This window comes from Leopardus geoffroyi, chromosome B2, assembly GCF_018350155.1.
Source record: "Leopardus geoffroyi isolate Oge1 chromosome B2, O.geoffroyi_Oge1_pat1.0, whole genome shotgun sequence".
Lineage (NCBI taxonomy): Eukaryota > Metazoa > Chordata > Mammalia > Carnivora > Felidae > Leopardus > Leopardus geoffroyi.
In genome coordinates, this window is record NC_059332.1 from 113,176,223 (window position 1) to 113,197,290 (window position 21,068).

General features: G+C 40.2%; 1 protein-coding gene and 1 long non-coding RNA gene across 2 annotated transcripts in view; both read right to left on the reverse strand.

Moving 5' to 3' along the window:
- Positions 1-307: 307 nt before the first annotated feature.
- LOC123608975 (60S acidic ribosomal protein P1-like) lies at positions 308-787 on the reverse strand. Its single transcript, XM_045499475.1, has one exon. It carries the CDS (start codon positions 770-772, stop codon positions 335-337), a length of 438 nt encoding a protein of 145 aa, XP_045355431.1. The 5' UTR covers positions 773-787; the 3' UTR covers positions 308-334.
- A 1,221-nt stretch (positions 788-2,008) lies between these two features.
- The window catches only part of LOC123608976, a 28,413-nt gene continuing 9,353 nt past the window's right edge, over positions 2,009-21,068 (reverse strand). The window contains exons 2-4 of the long non-coding RNA XR_006717553.1: positions 11,996-12,136; positions 9,978-10,202; positions 2,009-2,098 (exon numbers count right to left, since the gene is read on the reverse strand). This is a non-coding gene — a long non-coding RNA (uncharacterized LOC123608976). The remainder of the gene's footprint in view (positions 2,099-9,977; positions 10,203-11,995; positions 12,137-21,068) is intronic.

Below are 21,068 nucleotides of genomic sequence, written 5' to 3' on the forward strand. Positions count from 1 at the left end.
ACCCTTTTGATAATTTTGTAATACCACTTTTTGTTAATTTTCTTTGCTCCACAGTCTACTTTGTCTGATATTAATATAGGCACTCCAGCTTTCTTTTGATTAATGTTTGCACAATATATCTTTTTCCATTCTTGTACTTTAAGTTACCTGTATCATACCTAGATTTGAAGTGAGTTTCTTCTAGACAGCCCATAGTTGGATCATAATTTTTTGAATCCATTTTGCCATTCTCTGTCTTTTATGGTGAGTTGAAGCCATTTACATTTATTTATTTATTTATTTATTTATTTATTTATTTATTTATTTATAAGAGTTCAGCTTTTTATTGAACAGGTTAAAGAAGAGATTTAGTCAAAAGACTAAAGCCAACATCATCATCAGACTCCTCTGATTCTTCTTCCTTTGCTTCCACTTTCTTCTCCTCAGTTGGGGCAGCAGTGGTGGAGGGGGCAGGCCCAGCTGCTGGGACAGAACCACCAGCCCCCACCTTACGGACAAAGCTCCTGATGTTGACGATGTTGACGTGGGCCAGGGCCTTTGCAAACAAGCCTGGCCAGAAAGATTCAACATTTACACCCACTGTTTTAATGAGAGCATTGATCTCATCCTCCTTGACCGACACCTCATCATCCTGCACCGTGAGACCCGAGTAGATGCCCTCGAGCTCCCAGACAAAGGCGGAGGTGGGGAGATTGGGCGCTGCTGGATAAAGTGAAGCTTCCTCAGTCGGACCAAGCACTTTAGCAGCAGCTGAGGAAAGGGGCTGAGCCATTTACTTTCAAAGTAATTCACAATGTGTTAGAATTTATGTCTTCTGTTTGATTGTTTTCTATTAGTTCCCATTGCTGTTTGTTTCATTTTCCCTTTCATGCATTTCTTGTTGGAGTATTTTCATGACAGTTGCTTGACAACCTTGTCATTTAACTCCAACCTCTGTGCGATCGTGGCATTGCATGTCTTTTCTCATTTGAGTTATGGTTTTTCTGGGACTTGGATTGATTCCTTAACATTTTGAGGATTGAGTTAGAAGAATCAGGTTTCTTTTTAAATCATATATTTTAGCAGGCAATCAACCCTGAACGTGTCTTGACTCCATTTTGTGGACTGTGGTTTGAATGTCAATTTAGTTTCAAAAGCTTTGTACTGTTATTTTGGTTTCCCTCACCTGTGTGCTTCTCAGAGTCCAATCTGCAGATGTGATATTGCGCACCAACTTCAGTTTCCTAAGTGTTTGCTGTGTTTATTTTGGCAGGTTTCATGCACATGAGCCATTTTTCAGGGTAAGGAGTAGGGAGCAAGAAATCCAGGACTTTAATCATAGAATTAAAGGAGTCCTTTTTCTACCTTGTTCCTCTCTATAATTCTCTCCCCAGTCTCTGCTGTATTGTCACTGTTTAGTGCCACCCTACCCACAACTTAAGCCCTCAGTAGCAACACATGGCTAACAAGTTCTGTATTGGACAGTGCAAATACAGAAAATTTCCATCATCTCCAAAAGTTCTATTGTATAGGGCTGATACAGATGAAAACCTTTTGCTTCATGAGTTTAAGCTCTTCTTCAAGATGATTAATTATAGAAAGAAACAAAAGGCATAAAAATAGATGGGGAGGGTGAGAAAAGAAGAATTTTAAGATCCAAAGATTAGAAAAATAAAAGTGGTAACAAGAAAAGACAGCAGAGAGACATTGGAAATACCTACCTGGAATAAATCTTTTTTTTTTAAGTTTATTTATTTTGAGAGAGAGAGAGCGAGCAGGGGAGGGGCAGAAAGAGAGGGAGAGAGAGAGAATCCCAAGCAGGCTCCTCACTGTCAATGCAGAGCCTGACACAGGGCCTGAACCAACAAACCACAAGATCATGGCCTGAGCTGAAGTCAAGAGTCAGACGCTTAACCAAATGAGCCACCCAGGCGCTCCACCATGTGGAGTAAATCTTAATAAATAATCGAAAACAGCAGAGCAAGCTCCTAAGCACAGGGTCTCCTAGATATTCCTGATACTTACCTAATTCATGTGCCAGAGACCAGGCCATCTTCTCAAAGCTGTGTTTCAAAAGCAGTGGGTTCAAGCTTCAATTGTCATTCTCTTACCTCATTCTCTGCAGTGAAAGAGATACTTAGAATCTTAGAGTGCAAAAGACACTTTAAGACTGTGCAATTCAAATGCTACTTCAAAACACTGTGCATGCAAAGATTACACACTTGGGTATGGTAAGGCTAGCCTCCTTGCTGGTTTTAGACTTGTCTAAATTAATGAGTATCAAGCCCCCACAGGGACTTCCAGGTATGGGAGCCTCACTCCTGCCCAGGCCTTGATGAATTGCAACCCAGTGCTCTTTGGTCACCGAAGAAGAAACATTATGGCTCTCTGCCCTTGTTCATCCTTTAGTTTTTCAGATGGAAGAGAGAGACCCCAGATGCTGTCCTGAAAGCAGCTGAAAGTGTGAGTGTCTAGTAAAGAAACAAAGGCAATCCCTAGCCCCAGGCTCCAGGGCAAGAGAGAAGCTACTAGCGAATTGAAACTGAAGATTTGAGAAGAAAGAAGTAACCTAGAGAGCGGTGGAGAGAGGGGAGTAAAGAAAGAATGCCAAGGCACTAGTGGGTCAGGGGACAGTTTTGAGCTAATCTCACAAGTTCCTTTCTAGAGACTTTCTGGAGGCAGACACTGAAAGACACAAACAGTTGGGACAAAAGCTGGTGTCTTCAGAGCAATCCACACACTAGTTTCTCCTCATGGGATTTCCCAGAACTACGATTTTCCTTTCCTAGTACACAACTTGGAACAAATTTCCTGAAAGAAGTGTTCAAAAAATTGTTCTCTCTTCTTACACCTTTTGCCAAGATTTCTTGAATAAATTCTCAAATTCATCTCAATGCCTCTCCACCCTTATCGATAAATCAGGACAGAAGGGAGATACCAATCATTAGACCTGACGTGTGTATTTTCACTACCAATAACATATTTAAAACATAACTCAATATAATTATTGAAAAAACAGGCTTTCAATCCAAATATTGTTGAAGAAAAGGGAATATTGCCACAGAGAGGTGAAAGAGATACACTAAGCCAAGATGGAAACTAACAGTATTTTAGTGTGCTTGGTGACAAATCATAATGAAAAACCTAACAATAGTTTTCAGAATCAACAGAGTTGTTTTCTAAAATGGTGCCAGGATGTGGTATCAACAGTGCGAGTGGGAGTCATATGAAACCAGACAGTTTTCTTATTCTATTATTTAGTACCTGGAAAAATGACCCAAGGTGTCAGCTTCAATAAAAGTCATCGTAATGCCTATCTTGCAAATTCATTATTAGGATTACAAGATACGGTGCACGTAAGGTGCTTAGCATGATGCCTGGCACACTTGGCACACACTGAATGTCTGGATCTTTCTTCTTTTCTCCCTTTATAACCTGCGATAGATAACATCACTTCTGTTGGGCCTTCAACCTTTCTGCCATCCATCCATGCTGCTGGCCAGGTGCCCTCTTCTCTTCTAGGCTCCCTCTTCTCTTGAATAAACCCTGATTATTACAATTATCATGTGTCTTACAATTAGACATTGTTTCTATTAATTCAAATCATGTATTTAAATGAAGCACCTAGTGAAGTAATGCATTGGGATCATCAATAGCTTTTTGCCTCTTGCAGTTTCCCCACTTGTCCACTAGGTTTGCTGGGGAGCAGCTGATTCAAACCTACTTTATTGGACTCCGTGTTCACGTTTATTTTACAGTGTTTACCTTTATTCCCAATTATTCTAACCCACTGAAAGAAAGCAAGGCCCTTAATAAAATGGAGCATGCAGTTTCAATTTTCACATGAGTCACACTTGCGAGTAGTGCGTTCTTTTGTCTTGGGCTCAGCGCGTGGGGCAAATCAAAAGAGGATGGGCAGAGTTTTATGCCTGGACACAGCTGGAGCACTGTGTTAAGTTGATGGTATCGAAGAATCTGAAGCTTTTCTTTTGGTCTGTGTAGGGAATAAAATTAGTAAGAATCATTTTACACCGTGGGAGGGATTTACTGGTTTATAAATATGATAAACCTTTCTTAGTATTAGTGCTTTGAACTTGCTGAGCGCCTTTCAGCGGTGGATTCCAAAGCACTTCTCTGACAGTAAGCCCCAGGACCCTCAGGATGGAGGCATTATTTCCATTTTAGAGTTAGGGAAATAAATGCAAGGAGTGACTTGCTCGAGAACACAGAGTAAGTCCTCTTCATGCTTATACCTCAAGAACTCAGACCAAATCTAACCTCTAGGCTACTCTTGCCCCCACATAATTATTTTGTAAAAGGAAAACAATGATTTCAAATGTATATTGAGTTAAGCATAAGCATACATCCCTTTCCACCTGTTTTAACACGTTTTTGAAGTTTTGCTTATTTTTACACTGGCAGGATTTTCAGATGATTAGCTCTGAGTGTCTTTTGTTTAAAGTGTCTCATATGAAGGGTGAGAGAGACTGGATGATCAAGGATCTTTCCACTGTTTAGTAACTAGCTCATGTTCAGTCGAGCTGTGTGGTGACCAATAGGGACTATTCCAATTCTTTTTCTTTTAAGTTTATTTATTTATTTTCATAGAGACAAAGATAGGGCAAGTGGGGGAGGGGCAGAGAGAGAGGGAGAGAGAATCCCAAGCAGACTCTGCACTGCTAGTGCAGAGTCTGATGCAGAGCTCAAACTCAGGAAACCATGAGATCATGATCTAAGCCGAACCCAAAAGTCAGATGCTTAACCAGCTGAGCCACCCAGGCACCCTGGGACTATTCTAGTTCTGAGAGAGGTAATCTATTGTTCATCTTAACCTAGTCTTGGAGGCGGGGCATAGTTCCAAAATGAAAAATGACAGAATTTATATGTGGTTATTTGGGTTCTATACACGAGAGTCCTATTGAAAACCTATGGACATGGATGCAAAAGTACAGAAGGGAGTAGTCTTAGAAACAGAAAATGAACAAAAATGTAGAACAAGTCCTAAAGAGCAGTAGAGAAAGCAGTAGAAGGAGAACTAGACAAAGCCAGAGATTGAGAAATGAAAAGTAGCATCAGCAAGGCTGATACCACCAGTGCTAACCTGCAAACAGATTTCAGGAGAGGCATATGACTTGACCTCACTGGACCAAGAGGATCAAAGGAAACAGGCAACCAGTATTAAGGAATAGGCAAGTAGGAAGACAGTTTTATCACACTAATGTCCTAGAGAATAAGATAAAACAAAATATATCCCTAGTTCCTAGTTGGAAATTTGCATCTATTTAATTGTCTGGTATAGCTGCAACAGATCAAAAAGTAACTGTAAATCATCACCAATATAAAGGTCAACATTTAAACTATTAAGACTGTAAATGGGGTAATAACTGAACATCATTACCCATGCAGGGCACTACACTAAAACAGGCTTTTCTTTCTTTTTTTTTTTTTTTTTTCCAACGTTTATTTATTTTTGGGACAGAGAGAGACAGAGCATGAACGGGGGAGGGGCAGAGAGAGAGGGAGACACAGAATCGGAAACAGGCTCCAGGCTCTGAGCCATCAGCCCAGAGCCCGACGCGGGGCTCGAACTCACGGACCGCGAGATCGTGACCTGGCTGAAGTCGGACGCTTAACGACTGCGCCACCCAGGCGCCCCTAAAACAGGCTTTTCTAATACCCTTACCCCACCCCCAAATGCACAAAAGCTTTTCGAGGCAACATATAGCTTCCATCCAATCCTTATTTAAGGGAAGCATCAGCTTCAGCAGCCAACAGGTTGCTCCCTATTTCTTCCTTCCTTCCTCTCAGCTTGTAAGATCTGGAAACAGGAAGTGATATTTACTCCTTGGTCTCAATAGAATAACGATGGACACTGTGAATGTACGCGACTCCAAATATTGACCACAGCAGGGAAATGTTCTCATAGGAATATTTATAAAGCTTGTGATCTTCATTTTTGAATATCCACGTGATGTTTCTTGTGATTTTTAAAGAATTCAGCACGAATTGACATTTCAGTGAAAGGAGAAATAAGCCCTACAGAACCAGAAGAATCCACATGAGCCTTGTCCAGAGAGGATGATATTGTAAAAAACGGTATCATCAGGAATATGTTAGTAACTGTTCATTCCTTCTCATAAATATAAAAGCCAGAAGAGAAGCACTCAAAATTACAACTTAAGAACTCTATCGAACAAGGTAGCTTGTCATTTGTTTTTGCATAGCTGTGTAGTTACATAGTGAACAGAGCAGATTCTGGGCAGATCCCCAGATGGTTCTGAGTCTGGGGGAAGAGATGCATGCAATTTGATAATGCCTTTACAAAAGGGATGTTATACACAAAATGGGTAAAATATGATTGAGACCATCTCACTCGAACTTTACTCGACATTCACTTGTGTCATAGAACACTTGTGTCTGTGTTACCATGCAAACCACAGGTCTGGGGGTTACATTTACATTTTTCTCCAGAAACAAGGAAAACAGCACTGCCTTAAACAGAGCTTCTATACTACTTCTGCTGCTGTCTTGCTATGGCCTTCCTTTTGGAGAAAGTCATACCTCAAGCCATGGTTTCCATACTTGTTTAAGAGCACTTAATACCCCAGCATAGACACAGACAAAACATTATTCTACTAGTGTATTTCTTCTATGTAATTAATTTACAACATCGGCTTATTATCAAATCCATCATTAAGCACAACCAGTGTTTTGATTTAGAAAATAATTTGAAATCAGCCTCAGTATTTCTTTTTTTGCTGTACTTCGTTTTGATTGCACAGTACTGAGAAAAATCCTAATTCAGCTGTAGAAGTCTATGCAAAGGCCGACACTCTTGCATAGCTCCCCTTGCAATCTCAACATACTCTTTGAAAAAGTGGATGGAAATATTTATTGTAGAAAACTGTATCATCAGGAATATGTTAGTAACTGTTCATTCCTTCTCAAAAATATAAAAGCCAGAAGAGAAGCACTCAAAATTACAACTTAAGAACTGTATCGAACAAGGTAGCTTGTCATTTGTTTTTGCATAGCTGTGTAGTTACATAGTGAGCAGAGCAGATTCTGGGCAGATCCCCAGGCCTGACCTGGCATTTATCGAGCCCAGTATTCATGTAACCGAACCCAGCATTCATGTAACACAGTCGTGTGCTTGTACAGTTTTACATGAGTACACATGAGTGGGCCTGAATTTTTTAAAGGAACATTTAAGCACCATTACATTCCTAATCAATGGCACATTTAGAAGTAAAAATATTTTCAGAGAAGGCAGGAGAAGCTATATTATGACTCTACACAAAAACGAGTTAACCTGAGTACACAAGTTACAACACCAGTGCTATCAAGAGTCAGCCTGATATCCAGCATATTGAACATGCATGCCATTTCTATTCTTTTTTCGAATAAAATTCAGATCAAACATTTGAAGCTTCCTGAATCATTTCCCAGAATTCTTCTAATATCTGACATACCGCCTGGCCTAGAGTCAGTAATAAATACTTGTTGAGTGGGTAACAGACTCTAGTTTGAAAATTCACTGGCATAATAGAGCAAAGGTCTTTTCAAGACCCCTTGTCCTCTCCAGGGGAGATAGAAAGAAAACCAAGCCATTCTGTAGTTACCTACCTCTGGTACTTAACCAACCACTTTCAAAGCTTATGTCTCATGCCTCCTTTACAATATAGGTTTTTACATGAGTACTTGCAGGTCTGTAAGGGAGATGTTATTATCCTAGCATCATAGCTCAAAAATCAAAACAAAATAATATTTACTAGGGTCTATTAATGAGTGAAGTGTGGAATTGAGATCCAGAACCTGGGCCATGGGATCTCTAAACCCACTTCTGTCTTTGGCATTCTCTACCTCTCCCCCAATTTCCTGCCTCTGTCACATGCTGAAAGCACTACATATAATTTAAAGCCTACTTGGGCTTTGGGGTTAGTCAGAGAAAGCCATTGAGTCTCATAGTTGCACTTGTTCACACATAAAAGACTTGAGATAATAATATTTCATAAATATATAAACTGTACATATAAATATATATTTAAATATATGTATTAAATATATAAATATTTTATATATTTAAATATATATATAACTATATAAACTAAACTATACATAAACTGTATGATAAAAAAGTATAAACACAGAACATATCCACACATCCTATGTATAGAGTAAGTTTCTTAAAGTTTGGCATAAAGTACATTTACTGTATCAGGGCATTTCACAGTGAGAGCTTTCTTATTCAGAACTGAACATTTGATTCTTTCCTCTGTTTAAAGAAATTTTTTTGAATGTTTTCTTCCTCTAGATATTGGAGAGTGAACTAACCAAATAAACATATAGAATATTAAAATTTCCCTGCTGATAATTTTGCTAAAATACTGAAAAATCATTTCTTGCATAAACAAGACTAGACACAATAGTCAAGGATCAGGGTTTCTCGGCACACAAAGTAGGCTTTGTCCAGTGGATGTTTTCCTTGGGTTTTTTTTTTTCCTTGATAGAGTGCTAACAAAAGTATAACTTTCCCACTTTGTTGCAGAGATGGGGGATTGAAGTCTAGTGAGGGCAACTTTGTGCCTTATCTAAGCCTCTCATGGTGGGTCACTTAAGAGGGAAAGACCCCATTCATAGGTCCCTGGACAGGGAAGAGGGCCCACAGTGGGGACAAGGAGCAGTTCTGTGCTTAAAGGGATCTTGCAGATTTGCATAACGGAAGATGTTTATCCCTGTTTATGGCATATCCCTTCTCCCTTTATATTTCCCATGGTTGATGTTACTTTTTATAGTATATCTTCCTGTTTGAGAAGGAGAGTGCGAGTTCCATGCCTTGGAAAGCAAAGAGGAAGGGACAGAAACCTTCAGTAACACTATCTGCTGGAGGGTGTCTGGCTTTAGGAATTTACAAAGAAGATGAAGTGTGTGTGTGTGTGTGTGTGTGTGTGTGTGTGTGTATTCACTGAAACACATATATATGGTATATATGATGTGGGAGCTTTTCAAATGGATAACTGAAATGAAAGAATCAAAGCTTTTCTTTATATACACTTGCAACTTCTTTAGTATATTGCATACATTGTCAAATTAATATCAATTATTAATAATTAGATTCAAAATTATATTCTAATGTCATTTTTTGTGGAATAGTAAATTGGGAGGATCCCACTGCCTTTGAGTTTTAAACATACCTGTGGAAAATACCAAAATTCCTGTGATGTCCTTTTACTTTTATCATTGCCATTATGATTTTAGTAGGAAAAGAAAGGAAACTTCCAAGGAGAGTTTAATTTTAAAGAGGATGCAGGGTATCTTTTAGAAAGATTTTCTTAATCATCTGGATTAATCCCGACTTTCAACTCCAGATAAGAAATAGGATATCCCATAAGGAGGATTTGCAGCATGTAGGGAATTTTTTGCCAACCAGGAAAGGCTCCCAGGGTCTCAGTTATTAAAGTTAAATTTATTGGTGATTATGTCTATTTCCTGTATAAATGAAACTTCAAAACAAACACTTGAAAAAGCCAAAAGAAGTCAACTAAATGGCATGGTTTTTACAAGTATAAAAGAAGTGGACATTTTCAAAGGGCCTCACGGCTTGGCAGATTGAATAAAATGAATGTGAGAGCTTACTGTTAACCCCCAACAAATGCTGACACAGTTGTAGCCCCCCCACCACCCCCACACACTGTTCACAAGAAATAATAGACAAACTGCCCAGAGATACACAGCTTTAATCCCATCAAGGGGCTCTTGTGACATTGTAAACCAAGTAACTAGAGTTTGAGTAGATGAGGCTGTCCCTAGACCTTCTGGATGGGATTAATTCCATGTAATTCTCTACAGCCTTTTCTAATTGGTTAAGATGTGTGAGATGCCATGCGTAATGGAATCACTTAGCCATCTGCCTCTCACACAGGCCACTTCAAATGGGGGAAAAAAATTATCGTGAGAAGCCAGCAATTGACTCTATCTTGTAGGAATATAGTACTTACTCTTCAGCCAGACATTATGAAATCAAAACAATGAACACGAATGTTGCTGCACCAGCAATGCCAACCTTGGTAGAAGGCGCAATTGTATTGTAAATGAGCCCGGATGCTGCAGAGCCAGGTGTCTCAATTTGCATGTGGAGTTTTACGTTTTGGTAAAAGTAAATACCAAGCCTTGTGCCAGTACACACACTGGTTTTGTATAAAACAGATCTTCAAGAAGTTAAGCTGTAACAAAAAAAAACATACATCAGATGGAACACTTGTCCAGCACTTGTCTGTACTTGTCATCCACTAAAATACTTCACTCATTTGGCAAAGTTAGAAAATAATAAAACCATCAATATACGATGAAGGTCACACAATTAGCCCGTTAATTGAACTTTTTTTATTGTTCACCTTGTTTGTTACAGTGCTATATAAATACAACTTGAACCCACAAGCCATTATAATCGTAAACACAAGCAAAAGCATGTGCCAGTATTACACAATGACCATGGGCCCACTTAAGGCTTGTTCCTTACTAAGCTGGATACATCTAAATGAACACTGGACACCTATGTGCAGTTGAGACCGGGCATGTGTCCATGTGCCTCTGAATCAGTGATTTTACACATATGTGTTTGTAATGCCCAGAGACCTCAACACAATCTTGGTGGCTTGGGAGACATGCCCATAGAGATCTACACTTTTGAGAGAGCTAAGTGAAGTTAATTATTTGAGTGCTTGTATTCATTAGATGTGATGATTGGAAAAGGTGTGGGAGAAAGTGTGGTTTTCTTGGTAAATAGGATTGGAGGTTACAAAAAGAAAAATAAGAGTACATAATAAGACAAGGTGATAAAGCAGGCTTAGTTTTTGTAGTCAACTATAAGGGACATCATTATTCGTAAAAATTAGACTTCTAGAATGAATATATTTAAGAGCAATATATTTTTCAGGGATGTTACTTGAGCCACCTCCATCTGAATTATTCAGTGTCCTTATTAAAAATGACCCCCCAGGGGCGCCTGGGTGGCGCAGTCGGTTAAGCGTCCGACTTCAGCCAGGTCACGATCTCGCGGTCCGTGAGTTCGAGCCCCGCGTCAGGCTCTGGGCTGATGGCTCAGAGCCTGGAGCCTGTTTCCGATTCTGTGTCTCCCTCTCTCTCTGCCCCTCCCCCGTTCATGCTCTGTCTCTCTCTGTCCCAAAAATAAAATAAACGTTGAAAAAAAAATTTTAAAAATGACCCCCCAATACCTTTTTCACCTGCCATCCTCTTTGCCTGATTGACTCCAAGTAATCCTTGTTGTTACATGCTGGACTTTCCCTTAAACTCATAACTGCTTTAGGATGAGGGTTGTGCTTCATTGATATCTCCAGAGCTTAGCACAGAGTCTAAGATATATCCATGTTGAATAAATTAATGCTGATTTTAAGAAAGTGGAATTTCATACGATTTCACAACTAAGTCTGAAGTAGTTAATATCAGGTGTTCCTGTCAGATGGGTCTGAGAATAATATGCTGCTGTAGGGCCTGAGCACCTGAGCCAATGCCCACACCCTATTCATAGACAAGAGAAAGGAAGCAAACATGTATCAGGCACTAAGTGCTACGAATGATGATGGCTGCCTCAAAGAGTGTGTCATGTGAGCCTCACAATCCCAGTAGGAGGAAGAAATTGCCACACATTATAGAGCTAAGGTAGTAGAAGCTCAAGGAGGTTAGGCTACATATTCAATTTCTCGGAGCTACAAAGTAGCCAAAGAAGGACTGACTACACCCCAAGGATCCTCTGTCCATTGTTGCAAGTTGGGTTCAAGTGGATTTCACCTACACCTAAAATATCTGATTTATCTTGGACCTCCCCCTGCTAGAAATTAAGAAAATTCTCAACTCAGGACAGTTGATTCTACACTCCATCTCCTGGGTTTTACAATTAGGTCAAGCAGATTTTCAAAAGTAGTTATTTCCAAAGCATCACCTTAGGGTGGATGGGAAGAGACCCCCTTACTCCCTGGCTCTCATTCATCCCACCTACTTGCAGCTGGGCTCCAACCAGGATACCAAAGGGCCACAGGGTCACCCCAGAGTTCTAAGCTTCAGGCAGATGGCTCCTCAAGTGTAAGACAGAACCTAGATCTGCACACAGGCTGGAGTTTATGGTCAAGGGTCTGTTGCTCTGTAAGGGAACAAAGAAACCATTAAAGCAGTCCTGGGCCATTTTCCAAGAGATTTGGAGGGGGGAGAAAAAGTTAGTGGTTATAAGCAGAAAAAAAAGTAAAATTTATATTTTCTAGAGATTTATGTATGTGTGAAATATATATGTATACATGTATGAATGTTTAATTCCAGGGACCCAATACAGAACAAAAGAAAGCCTCTTTGAAATAGGTTTCCTTTTCTTGTTTAAAACTCCCTGTTTGATGAGCATGTTATTTAATAATCCATTTATAGTTGACACGTGTGCTGCTATTTGAGCGGTCTTAACATATTCACAGTTAAGATCCTTTAGGGTCCAAAACGGAAAAGCACCACAGCAGCCCAGAAAATGCATTCAAACTCATTTCATTTCCTTAACAAGTGGTCTTTCAGGTAAGATCACACTTAAAGAAATGCCATTACAAGAAAAGAAGAAAAGAATAAAGTTTTTATATTCCTTTTAGATTACATCTTTTCCCTTACCTTATGAAAATAAAAGTATTTTAAAAGAATTCTAGTTATAAGAGGAAGCAGCTTCAACCTGAATTAATATTGGCAATTGGCAATGTCTCTTGAATTATTCCTAAGTGTTTCTTTAAAAATTAGGATTTTTTTCTTTTTGCTTTTTTTCTTCATATTTTAGCCCTCAGGAAGTAAGTACTTCTATGGTTCAACTTTCTCGTTTTCAGGAACATATGTATACCAAAATATGTGACTCACTCCACTTACCAATTTTTCCCCACATTTTCTTTCTTTTTATTATACATGCTTTTTTTTTAAAGCTTTCCAACTATATTTACATAACATCTAGGGGAGCAGCAGGCAATTGTAGGGTATGGGGAAATATACCAAATTTTGTAGTATATTAACAGGGATTTCCTCTGCCAAAAAAAACTCTGACACCATTCATTGGTGTGTTGTTGGCTCAAGTGGGCAAGACAGATGGATCCGCCCTTTCACCTCAAAGGAGAAATCTTCTTTGGATTAATAAACAACTGACCTATAAGAAGCACTTTTCCATCCCTAACAATCCACCATCCTCTATAAAATTCACAGTCTCCTTGCAAAAACCAGCTTCAGTGTCATAGAAGCATTCTAAACCACAGTGCTTTCCTAATCCAGCATTGCTCACCAAAATCAGGGCTTATGGAGATATTTTTGGTAAACTTTGTCTGCCTCCATCCTAAGAAGGCTATGTTAAAAAACACCCAGAATTGCCCAAGGAACAAAACCCCCAGCGGGGCCATGGGATTGTTTCCAGGTCAAGTATGCAGTACTGGCTTTCCCTTACTCATCTCCTCACCTCAGAGAGGAGGTGCCTGTATCCATCATAAGTGGACGTGGCAATGTCCCTCTTCCTTGCATTGACTATAGAACTGACAAATTCCCCCCCAGTTCCCTCTGCCTGGAATGCTTTTCTTTCACTTCAGTCATGCTGCTGCCCAAATGTCATTCAGTTACCAGAAGGCCTTCCCTGACCACCCTATGTAAGTTAACCCACCACCACCATCTCTCTCAACATCTTACCCTGCATTAATCTGCCTCCTAACCCTGACTCACTACATTTATTTGTTGGCTGCTTCTCCCCAGTTAGAATATCAGCTCCTTGGGGACAGGACTCTGAGTTTTTTGTTTGGTGCCGCACTCCTAAGGCCTGGAATGATGCCAGGACATTATTAAATTATAAATAAAAATTATTTTAAATATAAATTAATTATATATTATAAATTATAATTCAATCGCAAATTTAAAAAGACACCTCCCTGAGATATTTGTCTTATGAACCAACCAATGATGGTAAGACATCTTTGCCTAGAGTTTCAGAAAGGTTTCTGGCCATTTTTTGACTTTTCATGGTGTAGTGCCCTCAATTTTGTGTGTGGTCCAGAGGCAAGGTGTTACACCACAGGACCTGGGGACCTTCCTTCAGGCTGTGGAAAAGTCTAGGGTTGGTAAGTGGTGGGTTTTCCCCATAGACTGTGGCCTGATCACAGTTTAAGGTCTTAGTCTGCATTCAAAGACTTCTATAGAATAGCCTTCCACTGTTTTCCAGCCTTCCCTCTTGGGGTAAACATATACAGTCTTACCCACAGTGAGCTATTTTCTACCAGATGTGCTCACCCCACCACTGTGCCCTATTAATAATATTTTATTTGCCCCCAAACTGTTCTTTCTACCATTCCCAGCCTCCTTGGCACTTCTTGCCATCACCACACACCTCAATTTCATCTCATCCACACTCAAAGCCTTGTCTAGGAATCGTGCCTTCCCGGAGGCTCTTCTTCACATGCCCACCATCACTATCACCGCCATTGCTCTGGCTGGAAGAAGCCACTTCCTCTCTGCTCTCACTGATTTAGATCCACATCTCCCGGATTGTGCAATAACAATCTTTACTGTGTATTGGGAGGCTTTGATTGTTTTTATTGTTGTTTGCTTATTTGTTTGTTTTTTGTATGAGTCTTAGCTTTGCAAATTAGGCTAAGAGGGAGTTCCCCTTGTTTTTATTAATCTGCCTCCACTCACTTCAAATGTGCAAAGCATTCCTAGTCCACAGTGATTATCAACTGCAGAGCACAAATCCGGAGGTGGGGACAGTGAGTGTCTGAGTCTATTGTGGGGAAGAATATATCCGGGCTGAAAGAGTATCCCACCTCTTGCTATGCAAATCCACAATTTCCAACGTTCCAAATAACCTCTCCAACACATGAGATTTGCCATATTAGACTGGAAGCAGCATGTGTTATTATTCACCATTGCATCTCTTACACTGTCTAGCACAATGCCTTGAACTTTTTTTTTAACGTTTATTTATTTTTGAGAGAGAGAGAGAGAGAGAGGAGAGAGAGAGAGTAGGGGAAGGGCAGAGGGAGAGGGGAGAGGGAGACAAAGAATCTGAAGCAGGCTCCAGGCTCTGAGCCGTCAGCACAGAGCCTGACACGGGCTCGAACTCACAGACTGCTAGATCATGACCTGAGCCGAAGTTGGTTGCTCAATCGACTGAGCCACCCAGGTGCCCCACAATGCCTTGAACTTATTGCGTGCAGAAAAAAAAAAAAAAAAAAAATGCCTGGGGAATGAATGAATGCACTCCTGGAAAATCTTTCTGTTCCCTTGTAGTTAGCACCTCCTTGATCCCAGGTTTAAAGCACACATCCTTAAGGCAGGTTATAAAACATCTTCATCTTTAATCCTTATCCCCCTGCACAGCCCCCACACCCTCTGACCGAGCATTTATCTCAGGGCACAAAATGCCATTTGCGTGCTGATCAAAGGCTGTGGGAATGGGGGCATGAGTAGAATGGCAGCTGCACTCAGATCCTGCCCACACCCTTCCTGTTTGCGGCAGCCCACCCCAGGGGCTATTATGTTTGCAGAAGGCTAAGCCCAGCCCCTCCTTCCCTGGTCCTTACAGACACTCTGTGGGGCTGAAGTGGCAGCCCCTTGCTCATGGAGCCTGTTTTCAGCATTTCATTGTCCCTATGCAAGGCGCAGATAGCAGCCCAGACGCTCCTTTCCCCTTTCCTGGGACACTGATAAGGCAATGAAAACAGTTCTCTATTTTCCTGCACAAAAGCTAACTTAGAAGAATGGGGTGGAGCATAAGTGATAACCAGCCAGAATTTGTTGCTTTGTGAAAAGAAATGTGGCAGGGAGGGACAAGGGAAGACTGAAAGCTTTGAGTTTCTGCTCTGGGTTGTAAAAGTCAGCCACCATTCAACAACAATGTCCCCTTTCCAGCCTTATAGCCTCATTTCACTTCTGTAATGGAAAACGCTGCCCTCAGGTCAGAGGACCACAAGTGTCTCCTCCTGAGGGTGGCTGGGCCACCTGGGAGGCTCTCATGTGACCCACTTAACCACAGTGTAGCTTAGGGGTTGGAATTAAGGGAGAGGGGAGAAGACAAGAATGCCTTCCTGTACATTTAACCCATTCCAACCGAATTTCTTACCCTTTTGAACCCACCAGCTTGGTCAATTTCAACTCAAGATGTGTGTGTTTGTGTGTGTGTGTGTGCGTGTGTGTGCGTGTGTGTGTGTGTGTGTGTGTGTGTGTGTTTATGTGGGGAACTTCATCAACTCCACATGATCTTGGTTTATCCCAAGTGTCTCTGGTCAGGGACTCTTTAAATAAACAACACAGCCTGGAGTTTCCAAGTTATTTTGCAAGAGAAATCCTTCAAAGATGTAGTTGGTGTTTGGTGACCATGGAGGCAAAGAAATGCCATAAAGAAATAGAAGATTACTATTTCCATCTGGAACTGAAGGAAAAAAAAAAACTGAAATTAAGGAGAGAAATGAGATTTTACCAAAATGTTTCCTGGTGGGAGCTCACTGCCCTGAGGCAGGCACTGGTATCCCTCTGCCACCACTTGCTCTGGAACGTGGTGTAATTAACAGAAACTGCAGTCCTCCTTTTGTTTATCAGAAAAATAAGGTAGTTTCCCTGAGGCCAATTCAAGGAAATTAATTGGTCTGGGGTAGAGTCCCAATATTGCCATTGTTTTTGAAAGCAACCAAGATGGTTCTAACGCACAATCAGGGTAGAAAATCGGTTAACAAGACAATCTCTAAGGCATCTGCTGGTTCTAAAATGTTACAGTTCCATAGTTCAGGATCCAAGTTTCTCCATTTTTTTTTTTTTTATAATTTAGATGTAATTGACATACAATGTATTAGATTCAAGTGTACAACATAATGATTCAATATTTGTGTATATCACAAAAATAATCACAGTAAGTCTGGTTAACATCCATCTCTGTTAATCTTTCTCTCATTTACCTAAAGACTTGATTCACAGCTCCTTACTAGCCTCCACATCATTCTGAAATTGATGGAGAAAGAAATTCAGCAAGTGGTCAACTGTTACTTTTCCCACTCTGTGACATAAATGCAGATAATTGAGCGTTGCTCAACACCTAGGGACCAACTTTCACAAGGTGTGTAAGTTTGGAGGGCTCTGGGAGGATTAAAGCAGGTGCATATTCATGAGCTGAACCTACCCAAGAAAAGTAAAGAACTCCACTGAAATAGCAGCCATGAGGAGAAGAGAACACAGCAGTCAAACAACCCTACTAGGCAGTTTAGACTTACTCATTTTCATCGTGAACAAGGCTGTATGGAGCCAACGCAATCCCATTAGTCACTGACTGGGATGTGCCTCTTTCACTTTATTTGAGAAAACACTTGATTATTTTTTACAAATCTCACTCTCTGCTTCCTAAATAGCAATATAAATCATTCTTATTGTCCCTCTGTTCCCTTTTCTGCCTCCTTGCATCAAACTCCCTAAAATGAGTTTCCAGAATCTATGGTCCTGTTTTAACTCCTGACTTGCTCATCTTCCCCCTAGGGAGGCTGTTCCTCCAGTGAGTTGTGTTGGAGGGTGTGGGGAGGCTCTTGGTGACAACTGCCTAAGGCACGACCAGCAAATCTCAAGTGATTTTAAAATCAAGTGTGCAGCTGCATAAATACAAAAGGAACAGGCAGCATAAAATTAAGTAAAATGCCAAATATCTCATACAAATGGAATAGTTACACAATAAATGCAAAAAATAAATATGATTATGTTAACTTAGATCTTTAGAATAAAATCTCAGGAATTGGAAACGATTCTATTAGCCATATAGGCCAATTCCCAAAGGATGCTCTCTTCAGCATCCTCAGCGTACAGCCATCGGGGATCTGACCAAACATCCAGCGATGGGCTTTACTCTCTCACAAGGCCTCCCATTCCAGTTTGAATCCATTTTAATTAAAATCCAGTTGAAGTCAAATATTCAATTAGAAGCACTGCGAGTAATATCACAACTCTAAAGTAAACATCAGCTCATGGATAAAAGGAAAAGCACAAATTGGGAAGTTTGTAGAGTAGAATGGGTAGCAATGGTCTGAGATGTTTATTTATAATTTTCCCTTAGAATCACTTTTTTTTTTTTTTTTTTTTTTTGAGAGTGAGAATGTGTGTGAGTGAGGTAGGACAGAGGGGGGAGAGCGAGAGAGAGAAAGAGAGAATCTTAAACAGGCTCTATGCTCAGTGTGGAGCCCCAGGATCATGGCCTGAGCCAAAATCAAGAGCCCAATGCTCAACCCATGGAGCCACTCAGGTGCTCCCCGCCTTAGAATCACTTCTAAATTACACATTCACATGGCCTTTGCATGTCCCCATCCAGAGAATGAATATTTTCATTCAGCAGCTTCTGCTGTTAGATAAAAAAAAAAATGATGGAAATAAAATATTTTGAAGGAAAAAAAAATTGATGCAAACCTCTTGTTAAAGTGAGATTTTTTTTTTTAAATAAGGAATTTGTTTTTTGAAGCTCCAACTATTTGGTAAAAATTATCTCCTCTTTGTATTCTAGTTATTTAAATGTTATGGGTAAGTTGGAAGTATCATAATTATCTCAGTTCCTCTCAAATTCTGTAGGAAAACTGATGTAAATATGTATAGTGATTATACAAATACCACTGAGCATCTATTCAGATCTGATCCTTAAAAACAAAGTTTTAACCAAGATACTCTAAATAAGTAATGTAGATGAAGAAAGATGAAGACTAATTGAGGGGATAAAATTTGCTCTCTGGGATTAATTCCAGATTTAAATGCATGGATTTTATTCCTTCAACCAGAAAATCTCGCTTTTTTGGCTTGTTGTATTAATCAAGATAAAGATATCCCATCACATACAGGTGTATTTTCAAGTGCAATTGGTCCATGTAGTACTCTGAAATGATACTTTCTGAGATATTAAAGAAATCATAATAATAATAGCAAACATTTATTGAGCACTCACTACGAGCCTGGGACTATAATGGAGCCTTACATACATCATCTGATTTAAAGAAACAGTCATGATTTGCTTTATCTGAAACCACTTCCCAGGTACTAGAAAATTAAATGAGTGTCCACCCAGCCTTGCCAGAAGCATCTCATTTACATGGCACTTTAAACTTCCATATCTATAATCTCTTTAGAATCAGTAGATATATGGAGTAATAGAGCTAACAATGGAAGCTAACTCTTACTCTGTCTTCTACCTTTCTTTATAAAATGCGAAAAATTTGAAGGTTACTTGCAAGTTTCTTTCTAGTTTCAAAATCCCTGTATGTCTTAGCCCAAGACTAGGAGGTAATCAGCTTTATCAGCTTTCAGAGCATTTTGAAAACAGTGCTGTGTTCATTAGCTTATTGTCAAATCTAGATCCACCTCCACCTTCACATGTCTGAAGACGACGGGTCCAAATTTTAGAAATTCACTTTAATTAAGGGCACCTGGGTGGCTCAGTCAGTTAAGCGTCCGACTTCAGCTCAGGTCATGATCTCACGGTTCGTGGTTCAAGTCCTGTGTCAGGCTCTGTGCTGACAGCTTGGAGCCTGAAGCTGCTTCGGATTCTGTGACTCCCTCTCTCTCTGCTCTTCCCCTACTCGTGTTCTGTCTCTCTCACTCTCAAAAATAAACATTAAAAAAAATTAAAAAAAAAAAAAAGAAATTCACTTTAATTCAACCAAACTTGCATTGTTGTACATGGGCTGGGAGTTTGAGAGATAAATGAACTAACGTTCCTAAGAATCCTAAGTATCTTTTGGAAAGAGCAAGAAAGAGATAATTCCAATGGAGAGAAACTGAGACATCATCAATAAGTCCAGTAAATATGAGCAGAATTTCCAGGGGCTGGTTTTTAGCATGATGAAGGAATTAACTTTTTGCAGGGCTGAATTCTGTGGGCAAGCTCTATCCTATGGGGAACCATATCCTGATGGGGAAGCTTCGTTTGTTTGCTTTGCATTACTCCAAGGTGTCTGTCTAGTGCTCAGCTCAGAGACAAGATTCAATGTATTTTGTGAACTTTTCTTTTTTAATGACTGAATGCGTAAATTAGAAACTTCTAAAAAATCAATAGTGTTATAAATGTATCTATTCACCTGCTCAACAAATAGTTACTGCAAATAACTCTGGACACAGTCCCTGCCCACTTGAAGTTTATAATTCAATGAGAGGGACGTACATTGGTTAACTAATCACACAAGTACTTTGTGCCTGCAGTGGTGGTTTTTCCCCTCCATCCTAGGATCACTCCCCTCTGTCTCACACCTGCCTTCAAGTCATCCAGTTGACCACTGTTCCTTGACCTGAGGGCCCCTTCCTACTCTACCATGAGCCATGGGCCATGACTTAATGTGGCTGCTATTTATTGAGAACCCCTGTAAAATTCTCTTCCCCGCCAAGGGCTCATGAGGAAGACAGAAGTGTATGAGGCAGGCCTCACCTCCATTTACTGCCTCATTTCTTCCTTTCTTCGTAACTTCACCACACCAAGATGTGAGGGCACGTAGATGTCACTGAATAAATGGATGTCAAACTAAATGCTAAATGTGACTTCATAGCTCAAGGGGAGATGAGCCCCAAAGCGAAGCCCTCTCTAAGGGGGTAAACTTTTTCTGAAACACATCCTCCTGGTCTCTGAGAGTACCTCTTCAAGTCTCCATGTACCTTTTAGGAAACTTCAGCTCAGATGGGCATAGATTTTTTAAAATTATTATTTTATTAATACCACATTTAGAAAACTAGTAATAGTCACACAAAAAATAGTGCACATAAAAATGCATTGTCTTATTCATGGTGGCTTAGGAGAGAGGGCAGTGGAGATTATAGGACAGCTCTAGCCATTGCCATCCCCCAAGCAACCCTTGGAGCTGCCTCTGGCTGAATCGTTTCCACTGGGGGTTGGGGGATGGGATGGGGACACCTTCCAAAAATAATTCCACAGAGGAATATTAGAAATGGCAGCATTCTCCAGACAGTGGTCCTACTCCTAAATGCTACCCTCAAAATAGTTAGGGAGTAGGCAGAAGGCATTTCCTATTGCTCTGTCAGAATACTCCCTGGCCCCTTTCTGGAAGAAAGTTGTAGAA